Genomic DNA, 17,365 nt, shown 5'->3' with positions numbered 1-17,365 from the left:
GCTAACTTTGCTTTTGTTAATGTACAGTACATGCTTGTGTCAAAGCAATAACCTCAGCCACATATTGTGCATGAAAATATGGAAGAGCCCCAGCTTTCTAAGCTTTATGATCTGTGACATAGCTAACCTCATATCAGAGTGCCATCCTCAGTATGTCAGTGATAAGTACCATCTACACACAATGTAAGATAAAGCAATTGGGAAATAAATGTATATAAGATCGAACCAAAAACAATCATGGGGCGGGCCATGTAGTTTGGACAATCTGTTTCAAATTCCCCACTTTAACAATGTCCGAGTCATTAATTGACATAAGTGTGGTAGGAGTAAGTACATTATAGTTTAGCAGTATGATGTTGAGGACCAAAAGGACAAATTCCCACTTGGGAAGTAACAAGTGAAGCCATCGGTGTGGATTAGAGGCTCTGAGACCTTTTTATTAGATAAGGCAAAGAACAATTCAGCTATCTGTGGATAAATAGGAATTCTCTGTCTACAGCAGGGATGGGGAACCTCAGGCCCGGGGGCCGTATCAGGCCAGCGGAATCATTTAGTCTGGCCCTCTGAGGTTTTTACTGCTCGCCTCATCTGGATAGCAGGGTGCCTAGAATGGCACCCTGCAGCCAGAATATATGCAGCAGTGCCGTCTGGAGCGTCCTTAGGACGCGTCAGACGGTCACACCGCTGCCCTTACATCTCCCCTGAGCATTCTCAGGATGCTCCGGCCATTGCTGTAATCACCCGTGATTGTAGTCCCGCCCCCATGTGACATCACACTGAGGGGGTGTGGCCTGCAACAGGCCCTCAAATAATGTAATGTAGATCAAAATGGCCCTTGGCAGAAAAAAGGTTCCCCACCCCTGGTCTGCAGCATCCTGTCATGCCTAAGATGGTAGCATTTGTTTCTGATTCTTTGGTAATGTAATTCTCAGCACTGTCTGTATACACCCTGTTGTTAAATGGCATTAAACAGAGGAGAGGCTGTATCCAATGTATGTGGCCATAGAAGTTCTGTGTCCATTGTATGTGGCCATGGAAGTACATAACTGAATTCTGAGTGCGTATATCGCCATATATCGCAAAACCTTCAGCTAATCCTCTGAAAAGTCACTGTCCTGATTTCTTCAGTGCTTGGAATAAAACTTGTCGGAACAATAGTGACAAGAACTGGTGTATTTTTTACACAGGATTTGCACATATGACCTATTTACACATAGAAAGGACACAAAAACCTGTTCAGACCTATTTGCAATTGTGGATGCTTAAAAAGGCAGCTGTGTTCTGTAACATCTTTTACATTTGCAGGAGGGAAGAGGAGCCTCAGAGTCCAGATACAGGGTCCACACAGACCCCATGTCAGACATGATTTCTAGAGTTTGATGGGCCCCAGATTCCACCAGAAGTTTGTACAAATGTTTTGGCTCAACTGCACAGACCTCCAGAATCTTTATCAGCAGGTGAGAGACTAAAATCTTTCTAATCAAGCATCTATGCAGTATCTGGGCTGTACACTATATTGTGCACTATACTGTACTATATACTGGGCTGTACACTATATTGTGCACTATACTGTACTATATACTGGGCTGTACACTATATTGTGCACTATACTGTACTATATACTGGGCTGTACACTATATTGTGCACTATACTGTACTATATACTGGGCTGTACACTATATTGTGCACTATACTGTATTATATACTGGGCTGTACACTATATTGTGCACTATACTGTATTATATACTGGGCTGTACACTATATTGTGCACTATACTGTATTATATACTGAGCTGTACACTATATTGTGCACTATACTGTATTATATACTGGGCTGTACACTATATTGTGCACTATACTGTATTATATACTGGGCTGTACACTATATTGTGCACTATACTGTATTATATACTGGGCTGTACACTATATTGTGCACTATACTGTATTATATACTGGGCTGTACACTATATTGTGCACTATACTGTACTATATACTGGGCTGTACACTATATTGTGCACTATACTGTACTATATACTGGGCTGTACACTATATTGTGCACTATACTGTACTATATACTGGGCTGTACACTATATTGTGCACTATACTGTACTATATACTGGGCTGTACACTATATTGTGCACTATACTGTACTATATACTGGGCTGTACACTATATTGTGCACTATACTGTACTATATACTGGGCTGTACACTATATTGTGCACTATACTGTACTATATACGGGGCTGTACACTATATTGTGCACTATACTGTACTATATACGGGGCTGTACACTATATTGTGCACTATACTGTACTATATACTGGGCTGTACACTATATTGTGCACTATACTGTATTATATACTGGGCTGTACACTATATTGTGCACTATACTGTACTATATACTGGGCTGTACACTATATTGTGCACTATACTGTACTATATACGGGGCTGTACACTATATTGTGCACTATACTGTACTATATACGGGGCTGTACACTATATTGTGCACTATACTGTATTATATACGGGGCTGTACACTATATTGTGCACTATACTGTACTATATACGGGGCTGTACACTATATTGTGCACTATACTGTACTATATACGGGGCTGTACACTATATTGTGCACTATACTGTATTATATACGGGGCTGTACACTATATTGTGCACTATACTGTACTATATACGGGGCTGTACACTATATTGTGCACTATACTGTACTATATACGGGGCTGTACACTATATTGTGCACTATACTGTACTATATACTGGGCTGTACACTATATTGTGCACTATACTGTACTATATACTGGGCTGTACACTATATTGTGCACTATACTGTACTATATACTGGGCTGTACACTATATTGTGCACTATACTGTATTATATACTGGGCTGTACACTATATTGTACACTATACTGTACTATATACTGGGCTGTACACTATATTGTGCACTATACTGTATTATATATGGGGCTGTACACCCGACTATGGGGCTGTACACCCAACTGACGCAGCTTGCCAGCCACTGGAGCATTAGTAGACTCCGGGCACTAGAGTATGCCCGGAGTCTACTGCGCATGCGCAGAACACCGGAAAAATGGCTGCGGTGGATATTTTTCGGTGTTCTGAGCAGCGCTGACACCCGCCGCCGAATCACGGCCAGGTAAGTTTCTAATAATATGGGTGCAGGGAGTGCGGTGCGGGACCCCCCTGGACACTGGGGCACACACTGCACCCATTATAGATGCGCCACTGTTGCACACACATATCTCCACCAGGGAGTCAAAGAGGTGCTTCTAGTGATGCTTTTATGGGCATTAGATTGAACTTGTGGACTCCAAACTGTTGGAATAGCTGATTGCTTTGGAGTTTGGACCATTTCTTTTTTCCTACTGTATGGTTGTTAAAAGATACGCATTCTTATTTAACCAGTGACCGTCTGCTCCTTGAAATATCACCACTTCCAAGTCTGGGGTGATATGGATACAATTTATTAAGACCTTTTCAAAATAAACTTCAGACAATATATATTAATAACAGCTTACAATCTACGTTGTTCTAATTCCCTAAAATATAGGGACAAAGTGTCAGGTATTTTTATTTTTTATAGCATCTACAATTGTGATATTTATTTATCTTTTTTTTCTAATTGATAAATACGACTGTACTCATGAAACTATACAAAATTTACTGTATAAATATCTCGTTTACACTACACTAGTTCTTGGGGTTTATTTGTATATTATTATTTTTTACTATCCTAGAGGTTTAGGATTCTGCTCTATCACATCCATATAGCAGAATTTTACATACTAGGGTGAAAGTCGAGAAATCTTCTCCTTTCAATTACCTAGGGTGCCAAGCTGAGTCTTTGCCTTAGGTTACAGAAAGCACAGCTTCACCCCTGCCACCAGTGAATGGTTACCTTTCAGTGAGACAGAACTTTAAGTCATCAATGATTCACATGCCAGCCCAAATGTCACATGGAAGGGTTCTCCCACAGATGGATGAAGAATCAGTTTACCTCCCAAATTAATGGAACTATAACACTGCATCCAGTGAAAGGGTTTTGAATGTACTCACAATGTACAGTCACACGTGTGTGCACACTGCTAGCTGATTTTGACAGTTTGTAACAAAGCTCCTAGACTGTCATGTGACTAAACCAGCCACAAAAGCATAGGCAAACGCAGGGGGGGTTTCCGTCTGCCTGGAAATCCCCCTCCCCAGACCACACCATTACCACAATAGAAATAGTAATATAATAGAATTTTACTAGTGCTGCATGTTCTTGGAATGGAGACCACATCTAAAATAAAAACATTCAGCTCAGGCAGGATGGCCCAACTGCCGCATCTGATGGCTCACTGTGATCACTGGTCCTGTATATGCTGGAATTATTACACACAATACACGACACATATAATGGGTTACTGTGATCACTGGTCCTGTATATGCTGGATATATGACACATATAATGGGTTACTGTGATCGCTGGTCCTGTATATGCTGGAATTATGACACACAATTCACTATGTATGACACATATAATGGGTTACTGTGATCACTGGTCCTGTATATGCTGGAATTATGACACACAATACACTATGTATGACACATATAATGGGTTACTGTGATCACTGGTCCTGTATATGCTGGAATTATTACACACAATACACGACACATATAATGGGTTACTGTGATCACTGGTCCTGTATATGCTGGATATATGACACATATAATGGGTTACTGTGATCACTGGTCCTGTATATGCTGGAATTATTACACACAATACACGACACATATAATGGGTTACTGTGATCACTGGTCCTGTATATGCTGGAATTATGACACACAATTCACTATGTATGACACATATAATGGGTTACTGTGATCACTGGTCCTGTATATGCTGGAATTATGACACACAATACACTATGTATGACACATATAATGGGTTACTGTGATCACTGGTCCTGTATATGCTGGAATTATTACACACAATACACGACACATATAATGGGTTACTGTGATCACTGGTCCTGTATATGCTGGATATATGACACATATAATGGGTTACTGTGATCGCTGGTCCTGTATATGCTGGAATTATGACACACAATTCACTATGTATGACACATATAATGGGTTACTGTGATCACTGGTCCTGTATATGCTGGAATTATGACACACAATACACTATGTATGACACATATAATGGGTTACTGTGATCACTGGTCCTGTATATGCTGGAATTATTACACACAATACACGACACATATAATGGGTTACTGTGATCACTGGTCCTGTATATGCTGGATATATGACACATATAATGGGTTACTGTGATCGCTGGTCCTGTATATGCTGGAATTATGACACACAATTCACTATGTATGACACATATAATGGGTTACTGTGATCACTGGTCCTGTATATGCTGGAATTATGACACACAATACACTATGTATGACACATATAATGGGTTACTGTGATCACTGGTCCTGTATATGCTGGAATTATTACACACAATACACGACACATATAATGGGTTACTGTGATCACTGGTCCTGTATATGCTGGATATATGACACATATAATGGGTTACTGTGATCACTGGTCCTGTATATGCTGGAATTATTACACACAATACACGACACATATAATGGGTTACTGTGATCACTGGTCCTGTATATGCTGGATATATGACACATATAATGGGTTACTGTGATCGCTGGTCCTGTATATGCTGGAATTATGACACACAATTCACTATGTATGACACATATAATGGGTTACTGTGATCACTGGTCCTGTATATGCTGGAATTATGACACACAATACACTATGTATGACACATATAATGGGTTACTGTGATCACTGGTCCTGTATATGCTGGAATTATTACACACAATACACGACACATATAATGGGTTACTGTGATCACTGGTCCTGTATATGCTGGATATATGAAACATATAATGGGTTACTGTGATCGCTGGTCCTGTATATGCTGGAATTATGACACACAATTCACTATGTATGACACATATAATGGGTTACTGTGATCGCTGGTCCTGTATATGCTGGAATTATGACACACAATACACTATGTATGACACATATAATGGGTTACTGTGATCACTGGTCCTGTATATGCTGGAATTATTACACACAATACACGACACATATAATGGGTTACTGTGATCACTGGTCCTGTATATGCTGGATATATGACACATATAATGGGTTACTGTGATCGCTGGTCCTGTATATGCTGGAATTATGACACACAATTCACTATGTATGACACATATAATGGGTTACTGTGATCACTGGTCCTGTATATGCTGGAATTATGACACACAATACACTATGTATGACACATATAATGGGTTACTGTGATCACTGGTCCTGTATATGCTGGAATTATTACACACAATACACGACACATATAATGGGTTACTGTGATCACTGGTCCTGTATATGCTGGATATATGACACATATAATGGGTTACTGTGATCGCTGGTCCTGTATATGCTGGAATTATGACACACAATTCACTATGTATGACACATATAATGGGTTACTGTGATCGCTGGTCCTGTATATGCTGGAATTATGACACACAATACACTATGTATGACACATATAATGGGTTACTGTGATCACTGGTCCTGTATATGCTGGAATTATTACACACAATACACGACACATATAATGGGTTACTGTGATCACTGGTCCTGTATATGCTGGATATATGACACATATAATGGGTTACTGTGATCGCTGGTCCTGTATATGCTGGAATTATGACACACAATTCACTATGTATGACACATATAATGGGTTACTGTGATCGCTGGTCCTGTATATGCTGGAATTATGACACACAATACACTATGTATGACACATATAATGGGTTACTGTGATCGCTGGTCCTGTATATGCTGGAATTATGACACACAATTCACTATGTATGACACATATAATGGGTTACTGTGATCACTGGTCCTGTATATGCTGGAATTATGACACACAATACACTATGTATGACACATTTTAAAGCTGGTTAAGTGCTAATTCTACCCTCTGCATGGACTGGCCACACTCACTCTAAAATCGAGTATTTGGAAACCCCCCTCTAGAAATCCTGCGTTTGCCACTGAAATGACATTACCGACATCCACTGTTCCCCGCAACTATCACTTTTTTTAGCCATCTATACACTCCTTTATTAAATAGCACACGGCCACCATTTAGCAACGCAAGCTTAAGACAACAACCGTCAGAATACTAAACAAGATGTGCAGACACAATGTGCAACACACAAAGAAATGCAATACAAAAAAAAGGTTTATCAATATCATCTGACTTCTAGTAATGCAAGGAAACATTCAGCTCTCACCCAATAAAAAGTCCAGGTCGATTGCCGTCAGTAAAAATGTCAAAACCAACAAAAACTTTATCTCAAAAGACAGGAATTGGATTTAAGGCAGCCAGGTGTCCACTGTCAATTGAGTAGAGTTTCTATGTTTGAAAAGCTGTTGCTGCAGTAACCAGGCAGAATCACCAACTGACTGATGAAGAAATATACTTCTCAGATGATCACACATAAGTTGGGAAATCTACACTGTCTCACCTAAGACAATCGAGACTGCCTAAGTCACAGGTAACACCTGAGCCAGCACATCCTCTGTTCACATCACATTCTCAGATAAGCAGAGGTGAGAATACAATTTACAGACTGGACCCATCCCAAATGTAAGAGGCATTGGGCCTCAGCAAGCTGTGAAATGTTTTCCCATTAATCATTTATTTACTGTAAGAATAGAAGACAACAATGCTGAGTGTGCAATTTAACATTTTATGTATCTCTTCAAGATATTGTCCATGGCTCTCAGGACCTGTTTGTTTCTCAGAGTATAAACCAGGGGGTTTAGCATGGGGACCACCGCCGTGTACAGCAAGGAGAGGAATTTGTCCTGTTCCGGAGAGTGCTGAGACTCCGGGACCATGTAGGAACTAAGTAAGGTCCCATAGAATAATATAACAACGGTGAGATGGGACGAGCAGCTGGAGAAAGCCTTTACTCTGCCCTCTGAGCTACGGATCTTTATGATAGTGGCAATTATACATGTATAAGAGGCTAATATCAGCACAAAGGGGGTAAGCCCCAAAAATATACTTTCCACATATACCAGCATTTTAATATATGTGATGTCATCACTAGAGAGCTCTATCATGGTTTTTAAATCACAGTAGAAATTACTAATATCTTGGGAATCGCAAAATGATAAAGTAGAAACCAGAACAGCATAGGATAAAGAATTGGAAAAGCCAACAAGCCAGGAGATAGAACTTAGTGTAACACACAAGTTTTTGTTCATAATGGTTGTATAGTGCAGAGGGACACAGATGGCGACATAACGGTCATAGGCCATACAGCTAAGGAGTAAAAACTCTGACACAACACAAAATGCAAAAAAGAACAACTGAGTGATGCATCCCGGGAAGACAATTCTGGTGTCACCTGTTACCAGGATAGACAGAAATTTGGGAAGGACGCTGGTGACGTAGATGATGTCCTGCGCTGAGAGGTTACACAAGAAATAGTACATAGGAGTGTGGAGCTGTGGGGTCAGATATATTAGACCAGTGATAATCAGGTTCCCCAGCACTGTCAGTAAATACATTATTAGGATCCCAATGAAGAGCACAAGCTGATGGTCTGCAGAGAAGGAGAACACCAAGAGGTGAAATTCTCTCTGTACTGTGCAGTTTATGAGATGTTCCTTCATCCTTCCTGCAGGCTCAGGTTCAACCACAGCAGAAGCATCACAGGGGAACCTGATGGGGACATTAAGGGGTCGAAACACAACCAAATTTCTGCCCAGGCCGCATTTTTTATTAGTGACAAGATACAGAAAATGTTGCAAAGGAGACAAAAAAAAGGCATCTTCAATCATTGTGTTACTTTTTTTTACCCTTATTTTCCTTCCCCTATTGTCTACATAAAATATTAATTGTTAATATTTAGTATACTGAATCCTTTTAAAGTGTTTCTCCTAATTTGGAGGGTCTTGGCAGAGCCGTAACTAAACTTTTTGGTGCCCTGTGCCAGAAAGAGCATTGGCACCCCCCCTCATTTTTCAAAAGGACATAATGCACCCAAAAAAGGGGAATGGCCTCATGGGGAAGGGCCAGGGAAGAGATAGTGGAGGTCAGGAGATGCTGGGGATGAAATAAGAGGAAGCTACAAGTGAGAATGATAATAAACAGAAATTTGACAGGCCCAAAACAGCGCCCCCTGAGCTGTGGTGCCCTGTGTGATGGCACCAGCCGCACTACCCTAGTTATGGCCCTGGGTCTTGGCCACAATAAAGCCAGCAGTGGAACCATTCAGTTGAGGCCATCCTGTCCTTTTCTATATTAATCTAAATGGTGGTTCTCAACTGTAATGCCCAAATCTGGACATCAGTATGTGATAGTTTTTAAATGGGGATACTTTCAGTATCCCAACACAGGGGATGTCGGCAGTTAGTATACCGGTGCCAGAATCCTGACGCCAGCAACTCGACTGCCAGCATCCTGAAGGTAAGTAGCGGAGTTGGGGGGAGGGTTAGTGTTAGAGGTTAGGGTTAGACACAAGGGGGAAGGTTAGGGTTAGGCACTAAGGGGGGAGGGTTAGGTTTAGGGTGCGGGTAGGTGGAGGTTAGGTTTAGGCACTAGGGGGGAAGTTAGTATCAGGCACCAGGGAGGGAGGGTTAGGGTAGGGATAAGGGGTGGGTTAGGATGCCTACCGATAAGTGTTGGTATCCTAATTCTGTCGGGATTCCAGCATCTGGATTTTGACCGCCTGGAACCCAATCCCGTACCCATCCATTTTAATGTTATCTTTGAAAAAGCCTGAATAAAAAACAGTGGTGAGTTTGGGGGTTATTAATGGCCCTTGGTTATAAATCAGAGCACAGATTTGTATCAGACTTCACTGTGACCTTAAAGCACCGGTACTGAGAGTTCCTGTAGTTCAACCACTTAGTAAAGTTACTAGTCACTAACAGAGGAATCTGCAAATGATTAAAAACAGCCAAAGAGGAATAATTTATATTTATTTAAAATTAGATACTACATTGTCATCCAATCATACACATAGTGCTATAAAATACATATCAGGAGATAACATGGATTTGTATAGCATCAATGTATCATACTTTAGACACAAATAAGACTCATTTGAGTCTTGGGTAAAGCAAATTATATACATTTACAGGGCTAAATATAAGAATTATACTTTACTATCTGTAAATAACTGGATAGGTTATTACTTATGGATAGAGAAGTGGGGAAAGACAATAAACAGAATAAACTGTATGTGTAATATAATATGTGAATGATGGATTATTGCTTAATTATAGGTAAACAATGGATCAACAGATTATCAAGCAGGGAGTTTATAAAACCAGTCTCTGTATTTTTGTGCCTCAACATTTTATAAAATATTTCATGAAAACTGTTGAAACCTTTTTGCCAGAAGAATCTTAGCTGACAATGTCTGTATGGTTTGTGAGAATAATATCAGGACTAAAACATACAGAAAACAGTAAGGGAATGGCTTACAAAAAAGTAAATAACATATATAAGTATGTTGTTATTTATTTCAATGTCAAAACTTAATTCATCTCTAACCATCAGCAATGTACAAATAATATACATATCCCGTGTACAGCCATGGCCAAAAGTTTTGAGAATGACACAAGTATATGTTTACACAAAGTTTGCTGCTTCAGTGTTTACAGACCTTTTTGTCAGATGTTACTATGGTATACTGAAGTAAAATTACAAGCATTTCATAAGTGTCAAAGGCTTTTATTGACAATTACATTAAGTTTATGCAAAGAGTCAATATTTGCAGTGTTGACCCTTCTTTTTCAAGACCTCTGCAATTTGCCCTGGCATGCTGTCAATCAACTTCTGGGCCACATACTTCCTATTTTTTCCTTACAATAGGAAGGAAAAAATCATAAAGTGAAAAATAATAATAATAATACAATCATTTATTATTATTATTATTATTATTATTATTATTATTATTATTATTATTATTATGCAGCTGGCAAAAACACTACAAATCATTTTTGCAAGACAACATAATGTAACAAGTAATAATTCAGAATTTGTATATGAAAGCTAAAACGTAAAGTTTACCTGTTCAACGTCTTAAATACAGTAAAAATTATATAATCATATCAGAACACATATTCATGGATTATTGAAGTGCAAGGAATGAGAAATATTTATATATAATGCTGCATTTTCCACAAGGAATATTCCTTTGTGAATACATTTATTATAATTTTCCCAGAACAATTAACGTTTATTATTTTGTTTTCCTATTATTTGTTATTGTGTTTACTCTAATAATTCTTTATTAATATAATTTTCTTTATCCTGCATATGCTGTAATACTCAAACCATTGTCAATTTTTTTTTCAAATAGTTGACACCATTTTTTAAATAGGGAAATTATATAACTCAATGCTACTGCTACTGCTAATAATTATAATAATAATCATTAATTGATTAATGAATATGTTACAGTATAATTATCATAAGTGACAAAAAGGTAATAAAGGAGATGTTATTTGGGAAGTGTCCTGATGTCACAAACAATATATATAAGTAATTACAAAGTAGTATTATTTTTTATTAATATAGAATTAAAAGTTAATTATAAGAAACATTATTATTATCATTATTTTATTAATAGCAAGTATATTGCTTAGAACTGTACAATCAGTGAAAGTTTTTCAAAGTCGTGAAACTTGCCAGTATATTTTGTACTGTGGGGGAAAATTCAGGGACTCTGGAATAAACACACACAAACCCGGGGATAACATACAAATTCAACTGTCTGGAGTTTAATTGAAGTTGTCAGTGCTCTAAAGGGTGACATTTTAAATCTGTCTTTTTTGAAGTGCAGATACAGTAGCTAAAATGGTTAAATCTAAATATGCATAATACCACCAAATTCCGTTGACCAATTTCAATTATTTTTTACATGTCCTTCTCTATTTTATAGAGAATAATGTTTTTATTTTGTAGTCTGTTGAAAAAAGACAATAGTGCAGTTTGAAACTGCTGCACATGTGCCAGACTGCAAGAGAAATTACTGTTTGTAGGCACGTCAATGGTTGGTTAGGGCTGAAAGAGTTTGTGAGGTTGACAGTGCTCGAAGTGTGCCAGTATACAACGGTATGGCATACCGGCACTTTGAGCACTAAACTATTTTTTTTTTAACTTTAAGCAGAGGGCAAAGGCGTGGCTTCAGTGCGGAGTTGGAAAGCAATGTGCATGCCTCCGCCAGCTATACTGACACTGCTTACAGGCTGTCAGTGTCAGTGTGTACTAGGACAGCCCCAGCCCCTAAAAGCCAGCCAAAATGTGAGGGAATGAGTAAGTGCTTTTTGTTCTATAATAAGCACAACATTTGTACCCCAACTCCCCAGCATCCTTATCATGCCTGCTTACTACAGTGCATGTAGTCACAGATGTGAGGGCGCTGGCTAAGGGCGGCTGGAGACTCTGGCAGCTGTTCAGTCGCTGACAGAATGCCGGCTCCAGATGCACTGCTTCTCGCAGCCAGAGCTCACTGATCTCCCTCACTGCTCGTGCCACAGCTACCCGGATCCAGAACGGAGGTTGCCAATGCTGGTGTGTAATGTATCGTGTGTCCCCGCGGAGGGGCCTCCAGGGGATGGGAAGGTGTCAGGAGTACTGGCGCAAGTGCAGAGGGGGGTTCGGGAGTATGGCCGCGAGTGGGGGGTGTCAGGTATGGCCGTGAGTGGGGGGGTTCGGGAGTATGGCCGCAAGCCGGACATGGAGGGGCTTGCAGCGTGGGGGTTGTCACTGGCGTTACTCTGAAATCTCTCATTAGTGTGTCAGACCTGTGTTAAAGAGGGGAGCTGAGGAAGAGAAAAGAGGGGGGAGAGTAAGAAAAAGAGGGAGATCAGGTTGCCACGTATTCATTAGAATTATTCATTTATTAGAATTATTATTAACACTCAGAGCATCTGATTTCCAGACTGTCCAAAGTGTTAATACCAGACAGGTAGCATCTGGAAGTTTTTTACATTTTTTTTTTCTTTTCACTTTACAAGCTGAACTCTTTGCATACCCACCGCCTCCTTGCCTGCCTCTAGTCCTGACCCACCTCCAGTCATCTACTGCCTACTAGCAAGCCTCCTCACCCTTCTCTCTGTCCCATCCAGTACTCTCACACCCACCTTCCCACTGCCTAATAACCTCCACCTGCCTCCTTACCTGCCTCCAGTCCACTCCCGTCTACCCACCAACCACCTCCTTGCCTGCCTTTAATCCTCACCCACCTCCGGTCCTCTCCTGTCTACCGGCATGCCCCTTGCCTCTCTCCCTGTCCCCACCCAGTCCTCTCCCACCTACCCTCTCTCCTCACTTGCCTTTAGTCCTCTCCTGCCTACCCGCCTGCCTTTTCACCTGCCTTTTCACCTGCCTCCAGTCAACTCCTGTCTACCCACTCGTCTCCTCACCTCCATCTAGTCCTTGCCCACTTCCAGTCCTCTCACAGCTACTCGCCCACCTACTCTACGCACCCGCGTCCCCGTCTGCCTCCACTCCTTGCCCACCTCCATCATCCGTAACTGTAATTCCGTCTGGACAAGTGCCCTCTACATCTGCTGTTGGCACTGGACTGCATAAAAATACATCCCCTCCCTGCCACTATTTTATTTTATCCATGGCATGTCCTGATAGCCAGAGAGAAATTGGTAGGTTTGAACTCCTGTTTTGGCAGATGTCATTTTTAATAAAACAGTGTAGAGGGTGAAAATTCAACTGTCCATTCTATGAATGCTGCTCCTGGCGTTACATACAGTTACTATAGTTACAGTGTCAGATCTATAACAGAGCAACTATATAGGGACTAGCCGGGAACAGTGCCCAGTGCACCAAGAGTGGTATATTCCAGCCTGATACCAGTGCACCCAGCATGGTATATCCCAGCCTGATACTCGGTTACAAAGTTATGGCACTGTGTGAATGTGCTTATGTGAAAGTGCCCACAGTAGTAGTGCCCCTTATACAATGAAGTCTGTGGGCCTTGTATAAGGAGCACTACTACTGTGGGCATTACCTAAGGGGCACTGCTACTATGCACATTGTATAGGGGGCACTACTACTGTGGACATTGTATAAGGGGCACTAATACTGTGGGCATTGCTTAGGGGCACTACTACTTTGGGCAGTGCATAAGTAGCACTACTACTGTGGGCACTGTAGAGGGGACAATACTACTGTGGGCATTGTATAAGGGGCACTACTATTGTGTAGCATAATGGGGTACTGCGGTCTGATACACTACACTAATGACAAAGGGGCGTGTCTTAAGGACATGCCCCTTGTGAGTGACCACACACCCTTCTCTGGCACGCGCATAAGTACAACCTTAGATTTTTCCAGTTCAAAATTCCCACTTCGACCACTGGAGGTTGGTTTACAAAAGTGCAAACTGTGGGCCTGATTCAGACCCGCTCACGAGCGCTCGCAAGCGGATCGATGGTGCCCTAGTGCGCAGGAGCACGACGGAGGGAGCTCCGTCGTGCCCATGCGCGAGACCCGCATAGTGACGGCCAGCCGTCGCTATGGATCTCGCACCAAAGGGGGCGTGCTGTCGATGGTGAGTGACAGCACGCCCCCTTTGGTGGGCGTGCCGGGGGCATTGCTGCCCAGACAGAGGTGTTCCCATGGGAATGCCTACCATCTGGGTCCGGCCCCACTGACATCACTAGTGATGTCAGTGGGAGTGCTTTTGGCTCTGATAGAGCCAAAAGCACTCCTGGGTTTGCGGCAGCGAGACCCTACCGCAGGGTCTCGTCGCAAGCCCGATGGTCGTGATGGTCTTGACCATCGCGACCATCTTTTTGGCCGCTCGCATAAGCTGTGGGTGGTCACCCACAGCTATGCGAGCGGCCAGGAGGCTGCTCCAATTTTAGGTAGGAGGGCCCTGATTCAGAGTGAGCGCTCTGGTCAGAGCGTCCGGCTCTGAATCAGGCCCTGTGTTCGGTGATGTCTGGTGTATACAATACAGAATGTACATGTTTTCGAAGTAATAGTGTTATTGAGGTTTAAAAATAATGTAACAAAATGGAAAAAAAAGAGGGGGAGTTGCAGGTTCTGGTATCAAAGCATTGTTTTCAGAAGAAACCATTGAAGCAATTCAAAAGCATAACTGAAATGCACTGTGACAGCTGTATAGATGAATGACAACATTTAACAGAGTGCTTAGAACTGTGACCCAGTAGAGGAAAGGAGAGAGAGGTTGGTAGAGGGCAAAGGGGCAAATGGGGAAGGGTAGAATGGGATGGAGGAAAGGAAAAAAAAGAGAAGGGGATGATAAAGAGAAATTGCAGATCCATAGCATAGTCTAGTGGACACTATAAAGTGAAGTGTCATGTCTGACAATGGGCACCCCATGGACCTCAAACTCCTTGGAAACGGAGAGAGCGATCATGTAGCATGCAGATGATATATTATTGTTTGTATACCATCCATACATTCTTAATAGGGGCCAAGAGCATGGGAGAGTCAGGACATTTTAATGGGAGGCAGCAAACTTTGGTCGGCAGTCACAATATGGATAATGAGTTTCCTAGTGCATTTAGCAATGTTAGAACCCGGTGCATCACTTTAACTGGTAGTATAAATTTAAGGAGTATAGGGTGGAACTGAAACCCCTGGCAGATCACCTGTGAAGCAGAATGCTACAAGGGGAGTGGGAGAACAAGAAGCCCTTTGTATAACTTTGCTGCCATATAGGTGGTGGAGTTAAGTTGCAAATATTGTTATAACATTGCAAAGCACCGAAAATTCTGGTAAGGTACCACTGGCCATACATTATGGAGGAACTGTATATGACTGTATATGAGAGTATGTCCAGCTAGAGAAAGCTTTGGGGTCTATATGTGATAGAATGCCCAGGTTGTACCACAAGTTGACCATTCAGTCTGGGCTGCCTACACATTTACTGAGGAAAAGAGAATTAGCCTAGACTAATAAAGAGAGTGATACCTTTTTGGGGCACTCTTATTTATGTCTTTGCAGAACATATAATTTATTTAACTTTTTTTTAAATAATTAGTCTGCCCTAGAAAAATAACATATGCTCAAAAACTATAGCGTCAAAATGCAAATCATTTCAGAGACAAAACTTTGTCTACCAGTGAAAACAATAATCATACATTCTATTACAATTAGATCAGAAATCTCAGACACAATTTGACAGAAAGTACCCCTATGAAGCAAATCATGTATATGCATGCACACATACACACATGCACACATACCACAATTGTCAAATTGGGGCACTAGAGCTTTATAAATATATATAAATATATATATATACATGTATGTAAAAATAGGGTAATAGAGCGACCATAGGTGTCCAAATCACACAACAATATGACTGAGAACTGTGTTTAAAGATATATATAAAAAATGATTAAAAACTATTCAGACAATAGTATAGCATATAGTAGCAGTAAAAAAAATATAATAAATATACAAATAAATATAGTAGCAGTATAATAAAAGATAGTAGCAGTATAATAAAAAATATAGCACAGGAAATTATTGAATAAGAAGGTATTACAATGTAATTGCACTGCAACAGCAAAAATTGTACAAAATAATGAATAGCATCAAGGTGAAAAAATTTGCAACTTAGATTCTTATTTTTTTGGGGGGGTGCAGTCTGGGAAAGCCCAATGCGATTCATCAAATAGACTTCATCAATGGTTTTTTTTTTATTATTATTATTATTATTATTATTATTATTTTTACTGCTACTATATGCTATTTTATTGTCTGAATAGTTTTTAATAAATTGGATGTTTTTTTAAACAGAGTTCTCAGTCATATTGTAATGTGTTCTGGACACCTATGGTCGCTCTATTATCTTATTGTTACTTAATGATTCATTTGTAAAGGTGACTTAACATCGACTATTTTACTTAGGGGTGAGATGATGCCCTATTGCCACATATAGGGAGTGTCAATTAGGACTGAGGTTCCTATTTATTGTGTCCCATTAAGGCGTCTTACACATGATCAGAAATTTCAGAAACTTGTAACTCTTCCACTAAAACATAACTGCTTAGACCTTCAGTTGCATAGACTGAATGTGTGTATTCCAGTGAGCACACAAATCTTTGAATTAGCAGCTCCACCATTTTGTGAGTGTCAGTATTCTCACTCCATGAGAGTGCTGAATCTGCAGGTAACCACAGGGTATGATGGTATACCATATCTGTATTGCGCAATGA

The 17,365-nt window shown here is 40.6% G+C and overlaps 1 protein-coding gene across 1 annotated transcript; it reads right to left on the bottom strand.

Moving 5' to 3' along the window:
- Nucleotides 1-7,867: 7,867 nt before the first annotated feature.
- Nucleotides 7,868-8,809, bottom strand: LOC148512590 (olfactory receptor 1C1-like). Its single transcript, XM_088482048.1, has one exon. The coding sequence runs from the start codon at nucleotides 8,807-8,809 to the stop codon at nucleotides 7,868-7,870; it is 942 nt and encodes a 313-aa protein (XP_088338174.1).
- Between the last annotated feature and the right edge of the window lie 8,556 nt (nucleotides 8,810-17,365).

The sequence above is a fragment of the Taudactylus pleione genome, unplaced genomic scaffold, assembly GCF_031769625.1.
Source record: "Taudactylus pleione unplaced genomic scaffold, aTauple2 ptg000281l, whole genome shotgun sequence".
Lineage (NCBI taxonomy): Eukaryota > Metazoa > Chordata > Amphibia > Anura > Myobatrachidae > Taudactylus > Taudactylus pleione.
The sequence above is the reverse complement of the archived record's forward strand: the minus strand, read 5'-3'. Positions and strand labels throughout refer to the sequence as shown.